The 23,681-nt window shown below is 38.7% G+C and overlaps 1 protein-coding gene and 1 long non-coding RNA gene across 2 annotated transcripts in view; both read left to right on the top strand.

The window, feature by feature from the left end:
• Nucleotides 1–2,328: 2,328 nt before the first annotated feature.
• LOC103519844 (importin-5-like) overlaps nt 2,329–23,681 on the top strand; it is a gene marked incomplete at its 3' end in the record, with an annotated part of 23,096 nt that continues 1,743 nt past the window's right edge. The window contains exons 1-19 of the mRNA XM_026831172.1: nt 2,329–2,595; nt 3,132–3,169; nt 5,345–5,494; nt 6,582–6,743; nt 7,485–7,706; nt 9,020–9,241; nt 9,888–10,099; nt 10,898–11,021; nt 13,609–13,703; nt 13,767–13,883; nt 14,155–14,206; nt 14,864–15,052; nt 15,322–15,471; nt 16,827–17,015; nt 17,220–17,350; nt 17,786–17,927; nt 18,307–18,387; nt 19,083–19,236; nt 20,319–20,432. Of these exons, the coding sequence (XP_026686973.1) occupies nt 2,553–2,595; nt 3,132–3,169; nt 5,345–5,494; nt 6,582–6,743; nt 7,485–7,706; nt 9,020–9,241; nt 9,888–10,099; nt 10,898–11,021; nt 13,609–13,703; nt 13,767–13,883; nt 14,155–14,206; nt 14,864–15,052; nt 15,322–15,471; nt 16,827–17,015; nt 17,220–17,350; nt 17,786–17,927; nt 18,307–18,387; nt 19,083–19,236; nt 20,319–20,432 (2,587 nt within the window). The remainder of the gene's footprint in view (nt 2,596–3,131; nt 3,170–5,344; nt 5,495–6,581; nt 6,744–7,484; nt 7,707–9,019; nt 9,242–9,887; nt 10,100–10,897; nt 11,022–13,608; nt 13,704–13,766; nt 13,884–14,154; nt 14,207–14,863; nt 15,053–15,321; nt 15,472–16,826; nt 17,016–17,219; nt 17,351–17,785; nt 17,928–18,306; nt 18,388–19,082; nt 19,237–20,318; nt 20,433–23,681) is intronic.
• LOC113471768 lies at nt 17,134–17,898 on the top strand. Its single transcript, XR_003394344.1, has 2 exons — nt 17,134–17,350; nt 17,786–17,898. It is a non-coding gene; the product is annotated as an uncharacterized LOC113471768 (long non-coding RNA).

The following is a 23,681-nucleotide window of genomic DNA, read 5'->3' as shown; positions in this document are numbered from 1 at the left end:
TACTTAGATATACAAAGAATATAGGTAGGTATGTATCTCATAATAGTCTACTAATAGATATTTCAAAACTTATCCACCTAACAAATGGTAGGTGCAAATAGGTAGGCAGTTATTATGTCCGGAGACCTTTTATAAAATAGGGGTCACCCACCCTACAATGGGGCATCATGTCAGATTTTATAGATTTCATGAATTAGGCAGTTCCTATTTTAGTTCTTAGGTACTTAGATATACAAAGAATATAGGTAGGTATGTATCTCATAATAGTCTACTAATAGAAAGTAGGTATTTCAAAACTTATCCACCTAACAAATGGTAGGTGCAAATAGGTAGGCAGTTATTATGTCCGGAGCTACATTTCGAGGATAAAATTTTACCATTGGTTCATTTTATACTTTTGACAAGAAACCAATCTGATTGGTCAAACAATGCTTCTTCTTCTTCTTCTTCTTCTTCTTCTTCTTCTTCTTCTTCTTCTTCTTCTTCTTTTTAATTAAGAAAGCATTTAAATTTCACTTGAAAAAAATTGTTTGAAAATTTTCTAAAATTAGATCAAAAGATGATAAAACAATCTTTCCTCAATATCACCCCCTTTTTCTTGCCAGAGCATCACTAAACTGCATTGTAGGTACATGTGTAAACAAAAAAAGCCAAATTTCTGTAATGGTTTCAATTTGATATCTATCACCGTTTTCTCAAAAAGTGCCGGCGTACCTCTACCTCACTGCGTACCTTTGCCCCACCCTACCCTATGTATGTACCCTACATACTCGCGAAAGTATAAAGTATCAAAAGTTGTTTGACCATAATAGGTATACCGATTTCATTGTAGGTAGGAACCAATCTGATTGGTCAAACAATGCTTCTTCTTCTTCTTCTTCTTCTTCTTCTTCTTCTTCTTCTTCTTCTTCTTCTTCTTCTTCTTAATTAAGAAAGCATTTAAATTTCACTTGAAAAACATTGTTTGAAAATTTTCTAAAATTAGATCAAAAGATGATAAAACAATCTTTCCTCAATATGACCCCCTTCTTCTTGCCAGAGCATCACTAAACTGCATTGTAGGTTGTAGGTACATGTGTAAACAAAAAAAGCCAAATTTCTGTAAAGGTTTCCATTTGATATCTATCGCCGTTTTCTCAAAAAGTGCCGGCGTACTTACCTCTACCTCACTGCGTACCTTTGCCCCACCCTACCCTATGTATGTACGCTACATACTCGCGTAAGTTTCAAAAGTTGTTTGACCATAATATACCTACCGATTTCATTGTAGGTAGGTATATCGTATAGTACTAGCCTGTTACCTAGTTAATTAACTATAAAATGTCCGTCCTCTGGCTGTCTTTCCTCTGGCTATTCTGCTGCCAGAGGAAGGACAGCCAGAGACAGAGGAAAGACCATGAGCGAATCAGCGCTCTGAAAACAAAAAAATTAGAAAAATAAATGTGGGCAGGTGGGCCAATAAATGGTACGTTTTTTAAGTGGGCGAATAAATGGTACACTTACCCAAAAATTAGAAAAATAAATGTGGGCAGGTGGGCCAATAAATGGTACGTTTTTTAAGTGGGCGAATAAATGGTACACTTACCCTATTTACTTGGTAGTTACCTACATTTATTTTCTGATAAAATTTATTACCTATAGATTTAAAATCTGGAAAAATACCTATTAAATTAAATATAAATAATCAATAATGCCGTTTTTGTTTCTTTTGCTGTCAATTTGATTTTTATTCGTTCCATCATTCCTCCACAGTTCTGTCGAGTGAGATCCTAGCGCACTAGAGGTCCGGGGGCCGATTCGCATGGGCGCAAAATTTCATTTTTCTCTACACGTTCCGTTGCATAAGATTTTTGACCGTGAGGAAAGAAAGCCAGTCTAGTTAGCTTAGAGGTAGACCCTCTGCCTTGTAAGCACCAGGTCGCGGGTTCGATTCCCGCGACGGGGGCGGATTATATCCTAAACGGATAAAGTTCTTTCTCGGTACAACTAGTTTTCTCCTATCCTAGCTTAGGTACCTTTCTTCTATTTCTGGACAATAAGACCCTAATACCCTATCGGTTATAGTTTCATTTACCAAACCTCTTGGGGAAACTTGGGAAAAAAAGGAAAGATCTAATCAATCTCGTCTTCACTAATGCCTCGAGTTCTTTTATCCACTGATTCAAAACCTCCAGGGTATAAAAGTTCCCGCGCAACTAAAGATCCTTTCACACGGAGCTCTTTTTTAAGCGAAAACCAGTGATTGATTACGCCACCAAGATTTTGGATTTTGCTTTCATTTTACTCATAAATTTTAACCAAAAACAATTTTCCATCAAATTTTAACTTCACTGCTCTCGGGAAAGTTGGAAAAGTAATTTTAAAATTATTTAATTTTTTTCATATTTTTATTATATTGGTAACAGTTGCGATGTTTTTCGGACCGCTGCATCTGCTGCATCACTGCAAATTTCTCATCTGTTGAAACGAAATCAAAACAAAAGCAAAAAAGTTGAAAAAAGTAAAAAAGTTCTTTTTGAAATTTTTTTTCTCGGATAATCGTTCCATTTACCATGTCGGAAGACCAGAATAAGTTTCTTTTTGTGATACAAGCCCTTTTGAGCACGAGAGAGTTTGGGTGAGTATACTCGGTTTGTATATTAGTCACAAAGTTACAATAGATCTCTAAGGTTTGTAGTAGGATAGATGGTAGTAGGATTGAGTGGATTGGAAGTGAATGGAGTGGATTTGAGCGTACCAGTGGGAACAGATAGTCCAGGGAGTTTGAGCGAGGGTTTGATCTGCGAGCGTTGCCACCGAGAGAGTTTGGGTGAGTATAAATTTAGTTTTCTCATTCACAAAAAGCCCAATCTGAGGCTTAGGTGCAGAGGCTAGACAGCCCTAAAGGATGGGCTAAGCTTCTACGAATCCACGAATCTTGGGTGAGTATACTCGAATTGTATAGTCACAATAAATCTCTAAAGGTTGTAGAGTGGGAATGAATGGATTAGAAGTGAGTGGAGTGTTATTGAGTGAAATGGAGTGGATTTGAGCGTACCAGAGGGAATGGGCAGTCCAGGGAGTTTGAGCGAGGGTTTGATCTGCGAGCGTTGCAACCGAGAGAGTTTGGGTGACTTGTTCGTTAAGTTTATTTTTGAGCACGGACAATGATATTCGAAAACAAGCAGAAGTAAGTAGAGCTTTCATCTAGGTCGAAATTCGACCGAAAAGACGGACTGGGGCTCGGAAAAAACATCTTTCTAATCTACCTACCCGCGTGGGATTTGTACCCACGAACATCTGTCATGTTTCTGTAGATATTTCTCCGAAAAACCTCTAAAATGCTGAAAATTCCTGCCTTAAATGATCTAGGGGGCCTATTCTTTCCATTAGCTTCATTTGGAAAAACTCGGGTTAAATAACAGCCTAATCATAAAAGCTGAACTTTGGCTCTATTATCAAAGTTTGAGGTTAGGATTTCATTTGCCTTTCTTCATGATCCTATATTCCTATATTAGCTGACAGCTCTCTGCTTTTACTGCCAAAGGCAAGGAATTTGCACAAAATTGCCTTCCACAGAATATAATATGGGTAATCAATTGAGATAAATTAATGGATTGATCAACTTCCTAATCATAAAAGCTGAACTTTGGCTCTATTATCAAAGTTTGAGGTTAGGATTTCATTTGCCTTTCTTCATGATCCTATATTCCTATTAGCTGACTTCTCTCTGCTTTTTCTGCCAAAGGCAGGGAATTTGCACTAAATTGCCTTCCACAGAATATAATATGGGTAATCAATAATATGCTTATTATTGATATAAATTAATGGATTGATCAACTAGTAATAGGTACATTTTACATGGACTTGCATAGCCTTATCAGTAGGTCAAAATGCTTCCTAGCATAGCTATTTTGAGACAAATAATTGTTCCAACTTTTCTTTCCTACTCTCCCATGGCCAGGACCACAAACTGAGTATAAATTTAGATTTGGACTGATAGGATTAAGCAATCTGATTAATTTGTTGATTTTTACTTTTTTAACTTGAATAAAATCTTACAAACAATATAATCAGTTAAATATACAGCAAAGTTAAACTTTGTTCTCCTGGTCATCTAAGTTCAATACCATTTTGTCAAATGTTGCACCACATGGCATGTGGAATTGAACAGACAGCAAAGTTAAACTTTGTTCTCCTGGTCATCTAAGTTCAATACCATTTTGTCAAATGTTGCACCACATGGCATGTGGAATTGAACAAAGACCAATTAAGTAGGTAGGTACTTATTAACATGATCTCAGGAATGAGTCATAGGTTTGGATTGTTTCATTGAATCATTGAGATAAATAAAACTTGAAACATGCTGTTAAGTGTACCTAATGGTACTGGTGAAGTGTAATGTTCTGTGAGTCATATGGAACAGTTTGAATGATCTGGGCCCTATTCCATCAAATTACTTCACACTTGGGTAATTATGCAGAAGTCACGTCTGTGGAAAAGCTCCTTTTTGAATTTAACTTAACCCTACAATAACACTAATCTCAAGTGTAATGTTCTGTGAGTCATATGGAACAGTTTGAATGATCTGGGCCCTATTCCATCGAATTACTTCACACTTGGGTAATTATGGAAAAGTCACGTCTGTGGAAAAGAAAAGCTCCTTTTCGTATTTAACTTAACCATACAATAACACTAATCACTGCTCTAATAAAGTGTAATGTTCTGTGAGTCATATGGAACAGTTTGAATGATCTGGGCCCTATTCCATCGAATTACTTCACACTTGGGTAATTATGGAGAAGTCACGTCTGTGGAAAAGAAAAGCTCCTTTTTGTATTTCTTAACTTAACCCTACAATAACACTAATCACTGCTCTAATAGTGAAAACTCCTTGCATTTAACCTAATCCTATAATAACACTGGTCACTGCTTGTTTGTGCCAGTTTCTATGGTAGCAATATTCCACGGACTTGACTTCTGCACAAGTACCCACACTTGAAAGGAAGGAGGTACCACTGATATTTATCTAAAGCTGAGGCCTGTTCCACAAATGACTGCATGCCTCACTTTTTACTCCATCCATAGAAATCAATCACAAAGATACAATTTTCTCCTAAGAGTGTACCTAGTGGAAAGTTAGGAGTGGGATAAGAAGGGTAGCTCTCTCAAAATATGAAGATATTTCTTTGTGATGAAGATGATTATTTTGTGGGTGAACATCTCTGTACAATGTTTATTGTAGAAACTAAATATTTTTTAAAATCAATGTTTTTGCTGCTTTATCACAAAGTTTGATGTTCTACCTATAACTTTTATGATCAAGTTATTCAGAAAGTAATTTTGAATTTTCTCACCATTTCAGGAAACCTATGCTACATTGCCTCCTGAATCCAAAATTGTCTTCCTTATGAACATCATCCAAGATGCAGGAAGAAGTGTTGAGGAACGTCAAATGTCAGCTGTGTTGCTTCGTAAAATTTTCTCCACTGATTTTATTGAAATCTATTCCAAAGTAAGTACCTACCTACCTTTTTTTTTTAATTGGTTAATAATTATTCATAAGCCATGGCAATGAAAAAGAAAGCTCCTTCTTGTGTTTAACCCAGTAAGAGTGAAAACTATTTTTCCCTTGATTTTTTCTTTTTTTAATGTAAAAGCACAAACATACTTCTGCTCCAAATATTTTTGCCAAACTACTTAAATCAGAACAAAAGAGCATCTTCTTGACAATTTATTTAATCAGTTTCAACATGTATACCTAGTGTCTAGCCATCTGGAGGCAAAATCTACTGACACATGTTTGGTGTTACATACAGTGTGTCCACTTTTAATGTGCGCCATAGGAAAAATACATGTAAAAACAGTTTTTCTTGTCTCAAAAGTCCCCATTAAGTATTTTAGTTAAACCAAATATGTTAACTCATGTATTTTTATCTGAGGAATTCACTGGTGGTGATTTCATACACCTGGGACTTACAGTTAAAAAGTTAAGGGTTCGAAATCCGAGAAATGTGTTATGTTTGAAACTCAACATTTGTGTACAATTGGATACTCTATTTTATGTATTTTTTCACGAGAAATCGATTGGTAATATTTTCAATTACTTGGGGCTTACAATTAAAAAGTTCTGGGTTCGAAACCGAGTAATTGATGATTCTCATGAAAAATATAACTGTCCAAATGTATTTTTTTCGTAAAGATCGTCAAAAATAATAAATAATCCGAAAAGATTTTTTTTTTAAAAAGTATTTCTTCTCTAAGAAATTCGTCCCCAAAGTGTGCGCGGGAAAAATAATGAGATTCAAATTTTTAAAGCGTAGGGACGCTTGGCAACATTGCGTGGGACGTAACCAACCATGAAAAAAGAAATTCTTCTGGCTCTTGCTAATCTGATCACATCGTTTTCTTTGGTTTTTGCGTTTTGTATCTGCTAATTTGACTGTTTTTCTGAGTATCCTGTGGTGGTGTAGAGGTCAAGGCGCTCGACTGGTTAACAGGAGGGCGTGGCTTCAATCCCAGCCGAGGTATGGAATTTTATCCTCAATATAATTTGAGAATTTGACCACAATAATAGTAGTATTTTTTTCTACACTCTCCAGTTTCTGTTCCAATGTGCCAACTCTGACAACACCACACTGAAAGAATCGGCTCTGCGCCTGTTCACTTCCGTGCCAGAAATATTCGGAAACCAAGAGTCCACATACTTGGTCGTCATCAAGCAGATGTTACAGCAGTGTCTCCTCCCACCCAACCCTTACAGTGTAAGTTAGCGAGAAACACTACCATCATGTCATGTTTCATGAACTTGGATCACATCACATTACATGAACTCAGGAGTCAGAAAGTTGTACCTAGTTCAAAGTTTTCCCATAGTATTCAGTTAGGCAATCAAGATAGCCACACTACTATGACGTGACTTGACGTGATAGTAGTGCGTTCTACCTTTATTATAGGTACTCAGTGTTGTCTACCTCTGTATTTATGACACATCAATTTTTCTTGAATCCAATAGCTTGAAGTCAAGATCATGAAATGCAATTAGAAATATGTATCGGTAGGCACATGTTTCTTACCCAAAACATGTTCCCAACTCCGTGTTAGGTACTGGAATCCAAGATAGAGGGAACTGTTACAAAGGAGGTTCTCGAAATTGAAGGGAGAATGACAAGACAGAATAGGAGAGAGCTATCTGTTCAATAAAAACCTTTTTTTGTGTAGGATAAAGTTTGCCCAAGGTGGCAATCAAACCTGTGATATAGCACTCACAAGGCACTTGTGCTACCCTCAAAGCTAACCAGACTGGCCAATTGACTCAAATTTCAATCTATTTTTTTTTTTAATTTAAGCAAGGTTTTAATTTATAAAAAAATACACCTATTTTGTACCAAATACATGAGACCTTGTTTAGACTGCGGGAGTAAAGGGACTTTTCAGTCTCATTCTGGCAGTATAAACGGGGTATATTCTATTCTATTCTATTTTGTTTGTTTGTCCCCCCTCAGGTCCAAGCACAAGCTGTCAAATCCATCTTTGCATTTCTACCCGACCGAGAGACGAGCATTCAGAAGCAGCTGTCCGACCTGCTGCCGTCCATTTTCCAAGTCATCGTAGCATCTGTAGAACAAGAAGATGAAAGCTTACTTAAGAGTCTGATCGACATTGTGGAGTCCTGCCCGAAATTCCTGCGACCTCAGCTAGACCCAATGGTAGCCTTTTGTATCAAGGTAAGTGTGTGTGTGTGTGTGTTTTTTTTTAAGAGGGTAAAAGCACAACATTCGCCGCGAAACAGGCCGTATACCTATTGCAAAGTTGGAAAAGTAGAGCGAAATCTCAGAAATCGCCTCGAGAGTGTATTGTTAATAGCGGTCGTCATTTGAATGGTGGACTCTTCAAACCTTCTTAAAATCAAATTTCCAAACATTTCTTGATAATAATTCAGCATTCTTCATCAGTGAAGAATAACAGTCTTTTTTTAATCGAAGTTTCAAAAAAAGTAAATAACCGCGCCGGACCCCGTATATTCCTTACCTGCCTCGGTGTTAAAGTGGTCAAGCACCATCATGTCATGTTTCATGAACTTGGATCACATCACATTACATGAACTCAGGAGTCAGAAAGTTGTCCCTAGTTCAAAGTTTTCCCATAGTATTCAGTTAGGCAATCAAGACAGCCAAACTACTATGACGTGACATGATAGTAGTGCATTCTACCTTTATTATAGGTACTCAGTGTTGTCTACCTATGCATTTATGACACATTAATTTTTCTTGAATCCAATAGCTTGAAGACAAGATCATGAAATGCAATTAGAAATATGTATCGGTAGGCACATGTTTCTTACCCAAAACATGTTCCCAACTCCGTGTTAGGTACTGGAATCCAAGATAGAGGGAACTGTTACAAAGGAGGTTCTCCAAATTGAAGGGAGAATGGCAAGACAGGATAGGAGAAAGCTATCTGTTCAAGAAAAACTTTTTTGTGTAGGATAAAGTTTGCCCAAGGTGGCAATCAAACCCGTGATATAGCACTCACAAGGCACTTGTGCTACCCTAAAAGCTAACCAGGCTGGCCAATAGATCAGTTGCGCTTACTTGGGTGATGTTTCAAAGTCATAGAGCAGGAAAAATGAGGACCAACGGAATTTTCTCTTTTTCTCCTACGACTTCTAGATCCCGAGATAAATCGATTCAAAAAATACCGGTAAATCGTACCTAAACTTTGACGTCACGGCATACGCTCCCGTAGGCGATGACGTCATAATTCATGACTCCCGCTTTGCTTGTTTGTGCGCAAGCGCTTCTGCGCATTTTGACGTGAAATCTGACGTCACAACTCTTCGAACTTTTTCATTAGAACGGCATTTAATAAAATGAATTTTCGACCTTTTGAAGTTACTTTTTCGGAATTTTGACCTCTGATTTGGATTTTTCACAACTCTTTACGTAGGAATCGACCTTTTATTAATAATATTTTCCTAATTGCAACTCCTCCATTGACTCAAATTTCAATCTAGTTTGTTTGTTTGTCCCCCCTTCAGGTCCAAGCACAAGCTGTCAAATCCATCTTTGCATTTCTACCCGACCGAGAGACGAGCATTCAGAAGCAGCTGTCCGACCTGCTGCCGTCTATTTTCCAAGTCATCGTAGCATCTGTAGAACAAGAAGATGAAAGCTTACTCAAGAGTCTGATTGACATCGTAGAGTCCTGCCCGAAATTCCTGCGACCTCAGCTAGACCCAATGGTAGCCTTTTGTATCAAGGTAAGTGTGTGTGTGTGTTTTTTTAAGAGGGTAAAAGCACAACATTCGCCGCGAAACAGGCCGTATACCTATTGCAAAGTTGGAAAAGTAGAGCGAAATCTCAGAAATCGCATCCAGAGTGTATCGTCAATAGCGGTCGTCATTTGAATGGTGGACTCTTCAAACCTTCTTAAAATCAAATTTCCAAACATTTCTTGATAATAATTCAGCATTCTTCATCAGTGAAGAATAACAGCCTTTTTTAAATCAAAGTTTCAAGAAAGCAAATAACCGCGCCGCACCCCGTATATTCCTTACCTGCCTCGGTGTTACTCTTCAAACCTTCTTAAAATCAAATTTCCAAACATTTCTTGATAATAATTCAGCATTCTTCATCAGTGAAGAATAACAGCCTTTTTTTAATCGAAGTTTCAAAAAAGTAAATAACCACGCTGCACCCTGTATATTCCTTACCTGCCTCGGTGTTAAGTGGTCAAGACGCTCGCCTGGTAAACAGGAGGGCGTGGGTGCAATCCCAGCCGAGATATGGAATTTTATCCTCAATATAATTTGACCACAATAGTATTTGCAGCCTCCTACTGCTGGAGTATAGGGACTTTTCAGTCCTCTGCAAGCTGTATAAATAAGCACTATTATTCGTTCCCAGGTATTCGAAAACGACACTCTAGAAGACTCCCTCCGACATCTTGGCTTGGAAGTTATTGTCTCTCTCTCCGAAACCGCCGCTCCTATGTTTCGTAAAGAGGCCGGCAAATATTTGCAGGTCCTTGTGCCACTTATATTGAAAATGATGACCAACATTGACGAAGACGACAAGTGGGGACAGGCGGACGAGGTGGTTGAAGACGACAACGAGAGGTCAGTAACACCTAGGTGTCCATATAGGAGGTTCTGGGTTCGATTCCCGAGATTAGGAAGGACAGTAAATATTTGCAGGTTCTTGTGCCACTTATATTGAAAATGATGACCAACATTCATGAAGACGACAAGTGGGGACAGGCGGACGAGGTGGTGGAAGACGACAACGAGAGGTCAGTAACACCTAGGTGTCCATATAGGAGGTTCTGGGTTCGATTCCCGAGATGAGGAAGGACAGTAAATATTTGCAGGTCCTTTTGCCGCTTATATTGAAAATGATGACCAACATTGACGAAGACGACAAGTGGGGACAGGCGGACGAGGTGGTTGAAGACGACAACGAGAGGTCAGTAACACCTAGGTGTCCATATAGGAGGTTCTGGGTTCGATTCCTGACGGTGTCGAAGTTTTTCCGGCTCTTGGAGTTTGAGGTGCACGTGCACTGTACTGAGCCTTGTGAGTTCAATTTTACCTTTAAGTAAGGCATTTTATATCTTTCTACCATTCAACTCTTAGAGCCTGTCCCCCCTTGTCCAGGGAAGAAAATCGTGTCTGAGCCTTGTGAGTTCAATTTTACCTTTAAGTAAGGCATTTTATATCTTTCTACCATTCAACTCTTAGAGCCTGTCCACCCTCGTTCAGGGGAAAAAAATCGTGTCGTGTGTAGTAAGAACACTCTCATTTAAATTACATTGCCTGCAGGTGAAGGTTAAACTCGTGACAATTGGGAGCGGGGTTTCAGAAATGTATTAATATGTGGTCCAATAATCAATTAACTTTTTCCCTTGTACTTTTCAGCAACACTGTGGTAGCCGAGACAGGGCTGGACAGACTAGCATGCGGTATTGGGGGCAAGACTATTCTGCCCATCATTATGAACACGGTGCCTGATATGTTGGCCAACCCTGACTGGAAATACAGGTAATATCATCCACCAAACGAAGCGAACTCTTAGGTTTTGCTGTGCTTGTTGTAGTAGTAGCAGCAGCAGCAACAGACTAGTGTTCATGTTCACACTCCTTCTCTGTCTTCACCTCTTTTAAGGAGGCAACTTTGATTGGACTTGGCCAGAGATCAAGTGGTGCTAGGCTGGTAGGGTTTGCAGGGCAGTTGAAAAGACCAACTGAGTTTTGCCGTGTGATGGTTGTCTTTCCTTTCCCCCCCTATTTAAAGTTTCCGCCTATCTCTCCTTCACCATTCCTAATGCAAATGTTTACTTTTTTTTAGGGGAAATTTTATGCTACACCACCCGAGTATAGACTGCTTAGAGGTAAGTGTGACCACCTAACTGTGACTAACTTAGATTGAATCAATTATAGGTACTCGAAAGAACTTGTACATAAAGTTTGAAGTAAGTCAGTCCAATTATTGGCCTCATGAAAGCGATCAATATTAGTCTCAAGCGGACAGAAGCATGTAGGTATTCTGAAGATCGTTCGGATCTTCGAGCTTAGCTAGGAAACAGCTTAACCCCACACACAAAAAGCCCAAATTGAGGCTTAGCCCAACGGGCAAGTATTTTTATCATCAGAGGTGGTTATCTGGTTATACACAGAGCTTGGTTACATTACTTTCCTACCTATAGGATTAGGAAAGTAAAAGTAAAAATTACTTGGTTACATTATTTTCCTTCCTATAAAATTAGGAAAGTAAAAGTAAAAAAAAAAAAAAAATCGATTTTCGAAAAAACCTCTCTTTTTTGCATTTTCGAATATTTTTTGTTCATTTTATATTTATTTTTAGCCCAGCCTAGCCTAGTCCTGTGTATAACCACCACCATATTTGACCACCAATGCCTCGGGTTACACTTTGATATTTTAACGTTATTGGATTAAGCCGTCTGGTTAAATTTAATCCGAAGTCTATATTAAACCAATTAGATTTCTTAATCCAGATGAATTGACTGTAATCTCAAAGTGTACCCCGGACTTGATTATAATAGGAGTGTAAAGGTAGAAGTTACCTTTGGTATCAATCATGCTCCTTTGTTAATTCTTCCAATGAAGATATAGAATTAATGCTCTATTTATTTATGTTGTGTTTTGAAGACAAAACTTTCTAATACTTATTTGAAAGTCGTAGGTTCGACCTTCCATAACTACTAGATGCATTTTATGAGATAGACATTAGATAGAATGACTGGACAACGCGTGCAAATTGTTCTTAAAATAAGGAACTTATTTTTAAAATTTTACATTACAAAATTTGAGTTTTGTTAAATTTGCCTTTTTAAATTATAAAAATTATTAATTTCAGCAGGATTTGAGATTTTAATTCTTTATGGCCAGGATCACAATAGTTTGAACTTGGTTTAACAATTAAGCAATCTGATTGGTTGATTTCAAATTTTTTGGCCAATTAGATTGCTGAATCCAAGAGTTAACTTAAACCAAGATTAAATTTCGATTGTGGTTCCGGCCATTCAAGGACAAACATGCATTTTTACGAACAAAATTAGTTCTATGCAAAATTTCCTGGCGTCAATTTTCAGGAGGAAAATATTGCTTTGGAAAAAAAAAAAAAAATAATAAATAAAAAAAATCAGGGGTTGGTACTGGGGGTCCCTTATCCTACCTATCCAAATTCCTGTGCTTTACCAACTGAGCTACCAACCCCTTGTACTAGTATAGGGTAAAAAAGGTCAATATAAACTTGATTTTTTAGATAGTACCTACGTCACGAGAAATAAAGGCCAGTGATTCATTTATTTCTAAAAATTACCTATTCTGTAGGTATCGAACCCGTAACACCTGTAGCTGTAGGTTTTCAAAGCCTATAACAGATGTGTTTGTTTAGTCTGAAGCGGTTTGATAGAGGGAACTGAGGTCTTATCGTTTCGAAAGCGAAGGAAGGCAGGATAGGAAGCCAGCCGTCCCGAGAACGAACTTTATATTATGTTCAAGATAAAATTCGCCCCGGACGGGAATCGAACCTGCTACCTAGTGCTTAGAAGCAGACGCGCTACCCTCCCAGACTCCCAGCTAACTAGGCTTTTCTGAAAAAATCATGGAAATTTTCTGGAGAAGTCATGGAAATTTTCTGGAGAAGTCATGAAATACAATATGTAATCATAGAATTTCATTTCGGGAATAGCGTATAAACTATAATTTTATAAAGCCTGGGTTGGTCAAAGACTTCACTAATCATCCCTTTTATATTTTATTTTATTATTATTATTTTAATTGAAGCAAGGTAGATAGCAACTACGTCACGAGAAATAAAGGCCAGTTATTTCTAAAAATATATCTATTCTGTATGTATCGAACCCGTAACACCTGTAGCTGTAGGTTTTGAAAGCCTATCACTAATGTGTTTGTTTCGTCTGAAGCGGTTTGATAGAGGGAACTGAGGTCTTATCGTTTCGAAAGCGAAGGAAGGCAGGATAGAAAGCCAGCCGTCCCGAGAACGAACTTTATATTATGTTCAAGATAAAATTCGCCCCGGACGGGAATCGAACCTGCTACCTAGTGCTTAGCATGTTTCGTAAAGAGGCCGGCAAATATCTGCAGGTCCTTGTGCCACTTATATTGAAAATGATGACCAACATTGACGAAGACGACAAGTGGGGACAGGCGGACGAGGTGGTGGAAGACGACAACGAGAGGTCAGTAACACCTAGGTGTCCATATAGGTTATAGGAGGCTCTGGGTTCGATTCCCGAGATTAGGAAGGACAGTAAATATTTGCAGGTTCTTGTGCCACTTATATTGAAAATGATGACCAACATTCATGAAGACGACAAGTGGGGACAGGCGGACGAGGTGGTTGAAGACGACAACGAGAGGTCAGTAACACCTAGACTTGCACATAGGAGGTCCCGGGTTCGATTCCTGACGGTGTCGAAGTTTTTCCGGCTCTTGGAGTTTGAGGTGCACGTGCACTGTACTGAGCCTTGTGAGTTCAATTTAGGTTATACCTGGCCTGCTTATGGTGAGCAAACTTTACCTATGAAATATATGTATATAAGACCTTGTTTAGACTGCTGGGGTAAAGGGGCTTTTCAGTCTCATTCTGGCAGGATAAACAAGGTATATTCTTTTCTATTCTAATTAGAGTAATGCGCCAGATCAAAAGAGGCAAGGTAAGGTTATACCTGGCCTGCTTATGGTGAGTAATTAGAGTACACTTGTAATGTCTGTGTCATAGCATGCCCATCCCGTAGTATGCTTCTCACCAGATGGGCCAGAAGAGACACAATACTTCCCATGTACATAGGTGCTGGATCAACACAAGAACACCAGAAATTAACCTGTTGAAATGTTTGCATTCGATAAACGAGTACAAATTTTCGTCGATGGTGGGATTCGAACCCGGGACCTTCAGCACTAAAACCATTCTATTCTATTCTATTGAAAGTTTTTTATGAACTGTAGGATTGTAACAATATGTATATATGTTTTTCTTTTTTCTTTTTTTTTATCCTTTAAATCACTACATGAGTTATACAACGAAACCAGACCAATTCATCTTAGTGATTTGGTCTGGTTTCGTTAAATCACTACATGAGCTATATAACGAAAACAGACCAATTCACCTTGTAGTGATTTGGTCTGGTTTCGTTGTGTAACTCATGTAGTGATTTAAAGGATATAAAAAAAATACCTATATACACATTCTATTCTGTTATTTCAGCTTCTAGATGACGTGGAAAACCCTCAGATTCAAGCCCATGCCGGTGCAGCTCTGGTTAAGTACATATAACTCATGTAGTGATTTAAAGGATAAAAAAAATACATATATACACATTCTATTCTGTTATTTCAGCTTCTAGATGACGTGGAAAACCCTCAGATTCAAGCCCATGCCGGTGCAGCTCTGGTTAACTTCTCGGAGGATTGTCCGAAACATATTCTGCTGTCGTATTTGAATGGCATCATGGAGAAGCTGAAGGAAATCCTCAACTCCAAGTTCAAAGAGCTGCTCGCCAAGGGAACCAAACTGGTGCTTGAACAGGTAAAGATCAATTTGGGGGTTTAATGCCACTTCTGTGGCAGTATAAATAAGCACTTTTGAAAAATAAAAAACTCTTGACTTTAAGTTATTTACAGATTTCATATATTTATCGATAAAATATATGAAATCTGTATAACAACTTAAAGTCAAGAGTTTTTTTTTTATTTTTTAATAGTTTAAAGTTTTACCAAGTGTAATTTTGGTCTCATTATAAATAAGCACTATTATTACACAGACCACACGAGTCTAATTTCTTGATCATTTTCCAGGTGGTGACAACTATAGCCTCCGTGGCGGACACTAGTGAAGAACAATTCACGCGATATTACGATGAACTGATGCCGGCTCTCAAGTATATCATAACCAATGCTACACCACCCGAGTATAGACTGCTTAGAGGTAAGTGTGACCACCTAACTGTGACTAACTTAGATTGAATCAATTATAGGTACTCCAAAGAACTTGTACATAAAGTTTTAAGTAAGTCAGTCCAATTATTGGCCTCATGAAAGGGATCAATATTAGTCTCAAGCGGACAGAAGCATGTAGGTATTCTGAAGATCGTTCGGATCTTCGAGCTTAGCTAGGAAACAGCTTAACCCCACACACAAAAAGCCCAAATTGAGGCTTAGGTGTAGGGGCTGGCCAGCCCCAAAGGACGGGTTGAGCTTCTACGAATCTACGAAGTTAAAAATAAATACCTATCTATTTTTGAAGAGGTTTGATAGGGGAACAACATTTTTACATGACTAAAGAAATATCTTCGGTATTCCAAACAGATAAGGCTTTTCGGAGTTTTGACTCAGATTCGTACTTTGCGATCTTTTAAATCTTATATTATAAGAACAAGATCCATTCACTCATTCACATTTCACACACTGATCACTCTATCTCGAAAACCACAACACCTAGAAAGCTGAAATTTGGTAGGAATATTCCTTTTAGAATAGAGAACAAAATTGAAGAAAACATGGGGGAGGATCAATTTGGTTTTAGGAAGGGAAAAGGAACAAGGGATGCAATTGGATGTTTAAGGATGATAGGTGAGAGAATGATGGAAGTAAATAAGGATTTGTATGTATCTTTTGTAGATTGGGAGAAGGCTTTTGACAGAGTGGATTGGTGTATTATGTTTGGGATATTGAGAGATATAGGTTTAGATTGGAGAGATAGAAGATTAATAAGTGAAATTTACAGAGGACAGAGAGTCCCTTTTTACTTTCCTTATCCTATAGGAAGGAAATTAATGTAATCGGGTCAAAATTTCGATGGTCAGTTTTTAGTGCCAAAACACGTTTTGATGGTTCTGAGGTGAGAATATGCTTGGTCCTTGCTAGAACCTTAGGTAAGATTGAATATCCATGGTTCTTGCTCAAACCTGAGGTAAGAATATGCATGATTCCGAGGTAATAATATGCAAGGTTCTTGTGATTCTAGAAAATGATTAAATAAAGTAGTTAGGTAGCCTGTGGCAATCGCACCTTAAGAGCACCATGGATCATTGAAGTTAAGGAACTCTGCGCTTAGTTGCTATCCGGATGAGTGGCATTCTGGGCAAACATGTGCTGCTGGGTGAGGTCAATGTGGGTAGGCGTTCAGCTCATTGCCGAATGGTGAGCTAAACCCCCATCACTGAAAAATGAAAAAAACTTTAGCAGTTATGCAGTGACTTCAAACCTCTATCAAGGCAGCCTAGTTAGATCGTAAGCACTAGGTCGCGGGTTCGATTACCGCCCAGAGCGGATTTCCTAAATTACATGTTTCTCCTTCACAGCTAGCACTGGTAGATAACGACGATATGGAAGACGTGGGATCGGACGCAGACTGGCAATTCGTTTCGCTCGGTGAGCAGCAGAACTTTGGTATCAAGACGGCAGGACTGGAAGACAAGGCGGCGGCCTGTGAAATGCTCGTGTGTTACGCGCGGGAATTGAAGGAAGGCTTTGCTGAATATTCAGGTAAAGCCTTTTTACTTTCCTTATCCTATAGGAAGGAAAGTAATGTAATCGGGTCAAAATTTCGATGGTCAGTTTTTAGTGCCAAAACACGTGATACTCCTGTGTTGACCCCCCAGTACCCAAATTATTGCTCATCTGACATACTACGAGATGGGCATGCTACGACACAGACCACAAGAAATCTCACAGTTGTGTTTTTATCTTCTCAGGTGATAGGAGACCCCGAGGCCCGTACCCCAGACAACATCTTCGCCACTGAGAACGCCATCTCTGCTGTCACCAAAATCCTCAAATACAGACCCGCAGCCGTGCCCAATATCGACGAAGTTATCCCCCACTGGTGAGTAAGAACATAGATACCTATAGTATAGCGTGTGAAAACCTTTGAACTTTAAGGTGCCTTTCGTTACCCGTACTGTGTAACTGACACCTAATAAAAACTGGTTATTTTCTGAAGATTTGTAAAGGAAGATTGGAGCCAGTTGTTTGTTGAAGAAAAAAAAAAAATCTTTTTGTGCGCTTGCATTTCTGCGCAATTCATGTTTGTGCGCATACGTTTCTGCGCATCTCCTGAACTCCGACGATAAATAAAAATTGAATTTTCGACCTTTTACAGTTATTTTTTTCGGAGTTTTGACCTCAGATTTGGATTTTTCACAACTTTTTTTCATAGAAATCGACCTTTTAATCATAAATTTTACCCCAATGCAACTGCTCCATTAAGGTTTTGCATGGCTTTAAATAAAAATTCCTTTCCTTTTTCTCTGTTCCTCAGGCTCAACTGGCTGCCCATCTTCTCCGACACGGAGGAGTGTCCCCATGTGTACGGCCTCCTATGCGACCTTATCGAAGCCAACCATCCCCTGGTGGTGGGCGCGCAGAACGCCAACATTCCGCGTCTCATCGCGCTATTTATGGTGAGTAATTAGAGTAATGCGCTAGGTCAACTGAGTACAGTAATTTGAGTAATGTGCTAGGTCAAATGAGTACAAACTTTGCTTATGGTGAGTAATTTGAGAAAAACGCCCTAGGTCAAATGAGTACGGACTTTGCGGCCGTGTTTCAGAACAAGTATCATGACAAGGTCATACCCGGCCTGCTTATGGTGAGCAAACTCTACCTATGAAATATATAAGACCTTGTATAGACTGCTGGGGTAAAGGGACTTTTCAGTCTCATTCTGGCAGGATAAACAAGGTATATTCTTTTCTATTCTAATTAGAGTAATGCGCCAGATCAAAAGAGGCAAGGTAAATTTGTCTTTAATTTATTTTTGTTTCCCTCTCTCCCCCTCAGGTAAGCGAGCTGATACACGCCTTCTTCCTCACGTACAAAACGGAATTCTATCCTCACTTTGACAATATCCTGCATCACTTTGTACGCATGCTCCAGACAGACCAAACCTGGTCCAACCATCAATGGGGACTGTGCATCTTTGACGATCAGACGTTAAACAGGGAGTAGACCAGCTTAGTCTATATGGGGGACGCTAAACAGGGAGCGTACCAGCCTGAATTTCCCTTGCTAAGGAAATAGCAAAGGTTGAGTGCGAAGGGCATCCTCTCGTAAAATTTGTAGCCAAAACCAAATGTCAGCCGAAAGCAATCAACCTAGTTCGGGCTGATTGAGAGGCTGACGGAAAACGCCGACCCCGTCTGTACAGGCACACGAGAAAGGGCGAAGAAGAAGAATACGTCACTACAGACTTTAGCAGGTACAATGATCTTGAACTTATTTTTCCGCAGATTTCTGTCGATTTGTGATAATTATTTGTTAATTTATCTACCTAATTATTTGTTAATTTATTTAATTTGTCTTTTTTTTAAGAGGTTTGACAGAGGGAACTGCAACTGCCATGGTCTTATCGTCCCGAAATCGAAGAGAGAAGGAAGACAGGATAGGAGAAAGCCAGCCGTTCCGAGAACGAACATTATCCCATCAGGATAAAATCCGCCCCGGGCGGGAATCGAACCCGCGGCCTAGCGCTTACAAGGCAGACGCACTACCAACCAAGCTAAGTAGGCTGGCTAATTTGTCTTTAATTTATTTTTGTTTCCCTCTCTCCCCCTCAGGTAAGCGAGCTGATACACGCCTTCTTCCTCACGTACAAAACGGAATTCTATCCTCACTTTGACAATATCCTGCATCACTTTGTACGCATGCTCCAGACAGACCAAACCTGGTCCAACCATCAATGGGGACTGTGCATCTTTGACGATCTAATAGGTAAGAATAGAATAGAATATACCTTGTTTATCCTGCCAGAACGAGGCTGAAAAGTCCCTTTACTCCCGCAGTGTAAACAAGGTCTGATATATTTCATTGCTAGGAATTGACAAAAATGCAAATATACCTAACCTTGTGCGACTACACTACAATAATGCAAATGTTAAAAAAAAGGTAAGTCCTAATCAACTACTAAGCGCTAGGTCGCGGGTTCGAAACCCTCACTAAAAAAAGGAAAAAGGAATTTTAATTGTGTTAAGCATAAATGCTTGTCACTAATGTCGTTCCCTGCTTAATGCACTACGCTAAATTTTATGACTTGACTTGCACTCGAACCACCAACCTCCTGATCCGAAGTCCACCGCGCTAACCACTGCACCACTGATATTGGTTCGATACCCTCACTATCTAATAGCTAAGTCCAAAACAATCAACCACTAAAGGTGTGGCCAGCCAAACATGGTCGACAGGCCGTCGATCGACGAGGTGAAGCTATGTTGTCGAGGCAGTGTGGACAGTTCAGTCGACGTTGATCGACGGCCAGTCGACTATTTGTGGACTCACCTTAAGCGCTACGTCCGGGGAGAACTACCTAGGTATATCCCGAACAGATTAGGTTCGTTCTCGGAACGACTGGCTTTCTCCTATCCTGTCTTCTCTCTTCGATTCCGGAACGATAAGACCCTATCAGTTACAGTTCTCTCTATCTCCTTCTTCTTCCGAGCCTTTTCCTATTTAAATAGGGTTGGCGTTTCTTGTCAGTCTCTTCCAGGCAGCCCTATTGTGTACCTCATGTCCTGATAAATTTTTCTCTCAGTTTCCTCTATTACACTACACCTCTTTAAAAAAGCTAAGTAACATGTTTGTTTGTTTTTTTTTTTTTACTTTTTTTTTCAATTTCAGAATTGTGTCAAAATGTTAAATACTACGAATTTTCCTCATTTTCAATTTCAGAATTCACTGGTCCCGATTCGGCAAATCAGAATTGTGTCAAAATGTTAATTACTACGAATTTTCCTCATTTTCAATTTCAGAATTGTGTCAAAATGTTAATTACTACGAATTTTCATTTTCAATTTCAGAATTCACTGGTCCCGATTCGGCAAAGTACGAGTCTCAATTCCTCGCTCCCATGGTGTCCTACATCACCGATATTTGTGTGATTTTATCTGTGAGCATTCAGGGCAACCAACATGGTAATGTAATGAAAATAAACGAGAACTTTTATTTTTTACATGTAATAAAAAATGTGACGTTATTGTTTTCTTCTATTGTACTTTCTTATACTCTTATTTCACAGCTTACAGTTTTACACATTGGAGAGACCATGGTCTCCAAACAAGTTTTTCTGACAATAGCTATAACACGTTGAATGCGTCTCGGAGGTATTAAAAAATACCAGTTAAAGGCCATGACACACTATTAACTATTAAGGCGTCAGTACACTGTACATTTTTTCGCAAACTACCAAGTTCGTAAAGGGGTTAGCATAATTTTGACCACTCTATTCATACCCTTAGCTTGCATTTGTTGCTAGAAAGCGAATATGAATTAGATGTTAATAGAAAGTAAAAAAAGTTGTGACGTTCATTAGAAATGAGTAGCTCACCGCTAAAAGGGGATTTAGCTTCAAAAACTGAAGCTTGCCGGTTACAAAATTATTTACAGGGAAAAAAATCTCAAAACAAATTAAAAGTAAAAAAATGTTATTTACAAAAGAAAAAAAAATGGATAATCTCAGTCTGTTAAAAATAATAATAAAATACGAATTGAACATTTCAATTCAACAAGGGGTTGAGTTGGACCAATCATCTTTTTAGCCCCTAATACGGTAAGTAATAACTAATAACCCTCTTGGCCCGGGGGCCACAAAATGAGTTTAAACTCCATTTAAGTTTATATCTGGGTGTAAGGAATCTGATTGGCTGAATTTTTTGAACTTTAAAAATCAACCAATCACATTGCTTAATCCGAGAGTTAAACTTCAACTGAGTTTAAATTCACATTGTGGCCCTTAAGCCTATAAAAATCAAATGGAACATAACAGGACTTCTAAGGACTGGCAAAATAATGGTGAAAACCAAATTAAAAACAGATAGGGGTACCCAGGAAGTTTTTAAAAATAATAAATATAAAAAACAAAACTAATAATAAATTGGAATAACTACTTCCCATACCCCAGAAGGACATTTGAAGAGGTTGCGGCCTCTTTACGAAGTTATCTTAAATATTCCTTTTATGGTCTGGGTGTGCAATAAGAAAGGATTTTGCGAAAATCTAAACCGATTCTGAGATATGATCAATTTTTGATCGCTAAAATCACCATAAGAAATACACGGAGTGCAGAGACTGCGGGAGAGAAAACTTTTCCTCGCTCGCTTATATTTGAGTTTCGTTTATGTTTTTAGTTTGATGACTACAAGTTCGGCCATGCCTTTTCCACAAGGTTGGCCATGCCTCGGGATGAACTAGTAAGTTATAAGAACGAGATCCATTCACTCATTCACATTTCACATTTCACACACTGATCGCTCTATCTCTAGAACCACAACACCTAGAAAGTTGAAATTTGGTAGGAATATTCCTTTTATGGTCTAGGTGTGCAATAAGAAAGGATTTTGCGAAAATCTAAACCGATCCTGAGATATGATCAATTTTTGATCGCTAAAATCTCCATAAGAAATACACAGAGTGTGAGACTGCGGGAGAGAAATGTTCCGCTCTCGACCAACATTTTGAGTTTTGTTTATGTTTTTAGTTAGATAACTGTGCAGCTAATAGGGAGCGCGCAGCCCGACCGTATTTTTTTTTATTATTTTCTACAAGTTCGGCCATGCCTTTTCTACAAGTTTGGCCATGCCTCGGGATGAACTTATTGTTGAGTTGTTGTTGTTTTGTGGACACTGGACATTTTAATTTGGATGCACTTCTGTGAGAAAACGGAGTAACTTTTAGTGGGACCTTATTGAATGTGCTTTAGTGGACGACCTGTTCAAATGTGGTGGACAACTGATTATATATTTGGTGCATATGACCAAGAAGTTGATGAGCACCACTTGAATATAATAGAAGATAGATAGATAAAGACTTTTTGAGAAGAATGAGTTTTAAACTTTGTTAAATTATCTGTTGAAATAATGGACTGTCTTTAAGGCATGCTTTGGTTAAGTTTACAGCATCTTACAATCTTATAAAGGTCTGGGAGAAAGTCAAATACTACACATATTAAGAATGAGTTACAACTTGTTGTTATATTGTCTGAAAGTAATGCCATGTTTTGCTTAGGCAGAGTGAAGTATCCCATATTCAAAAGAAAAATACTTTGTTAAAGATGGGTTCTAAATTGTTGTCTGTTGAAAAGTTAAATGATTAATGTTAAAGATCAGTTTTAACTTTATGTTAAATTGTCTGTTAATGTCTAGGCAGTGAGTATGACCTATCCCACATGTAACAGAAAAAGACCTTGTTAAGGATGGGAGCGACGGAATTCAGGTAGTAAAATAATATGAACAAAATAATAAAACACAATACATGAAATACATTGAAATACCTATTTCTTATCTGTACAAAGCTATCCATGTTCTAGTCTACCACCGGTAAACCAAAAAAAAGCACACTTATCCGTCACGGATAGGTTTTTTTGTTTCCTATCACACAGTCGACGACTGTCAATCGATGTCGATTCACCTCGTCGATTGACGGCCGTCGACTGTGTGTGGATACAGCTTTAGATAGGAAACAAAACACCTATCCGTGACGGTGCATGTGATAAGTGTGCATGGACCTTTGGGAAAATAAAGCTAGAAACACAACTGTAACGTCACGTGAACTCAATGGGAGTCAGAAAGATCTAGTTCAAAGTTTTCCCATAATATTGTAGGTAATCTCATTCAGGACGGCCACACTACCATTATTTTAAGGCACGCCACGTGACGTGATAGTAGTGTGGCTCTCTTGAACGAAATTACCTACAATATTATGGGAAAACTTTGAACTACATCTTTCTGACTTCACGTGACGTGATGGTAGTGTGTTTCTACATTTAAAGTTATGGATAGGCCAGAACCATCTAGTGATGTGTCTCATGAAACTGTTTCGAAACCGAGAATACGGATCCGGTTTCATGAAACCGCTGAGTTAAAGTTTCGAAACTTGAATTATGACACCCTATGAAATCTCAGACTCACAACTCTAGTACTCTAGCGATGAAGAAAATGAAACTCGAGGCGACCCCTAGTTATTATTTCCACTCGCTGATAATAAAGACCCGGACGGACCCGAAAGTTTCAGGTTTCAGTTTCGAAACTCAGATCCGAAGCCTTAGAGCGTTTCGAAACTTGGGATGTTTATCCTGATAGGATAATGTTTGTTCTCGGAACGGCTGGCTTTCTCCTATCCTGTCTTCCTTCTCTCTTCGATTTCGTCAAACCTCTTAAAAAAAAAAA

This window comes from Diaphorina citri, unplaced genomic scaffold, assembly GCF_000475195.1.
Source record: "Diaphorina citri unplaced genomic scaffold, Diaci psyllid genome assembly version 1.1 scaffold2982, whole genome shotgun sequence".
In the NCBI taxonomy this organism is placed as follows: Eukaryota; Metazoa; Arthropoda; class Insecta; order Hemiptera; family Psyllidae; genus Diaphorina; species Diaphorina citri.
Note: the sequence above shows the minus strand (reverse complement) of the source record. Positions and strands in the feature narration are given on the sequence as shown.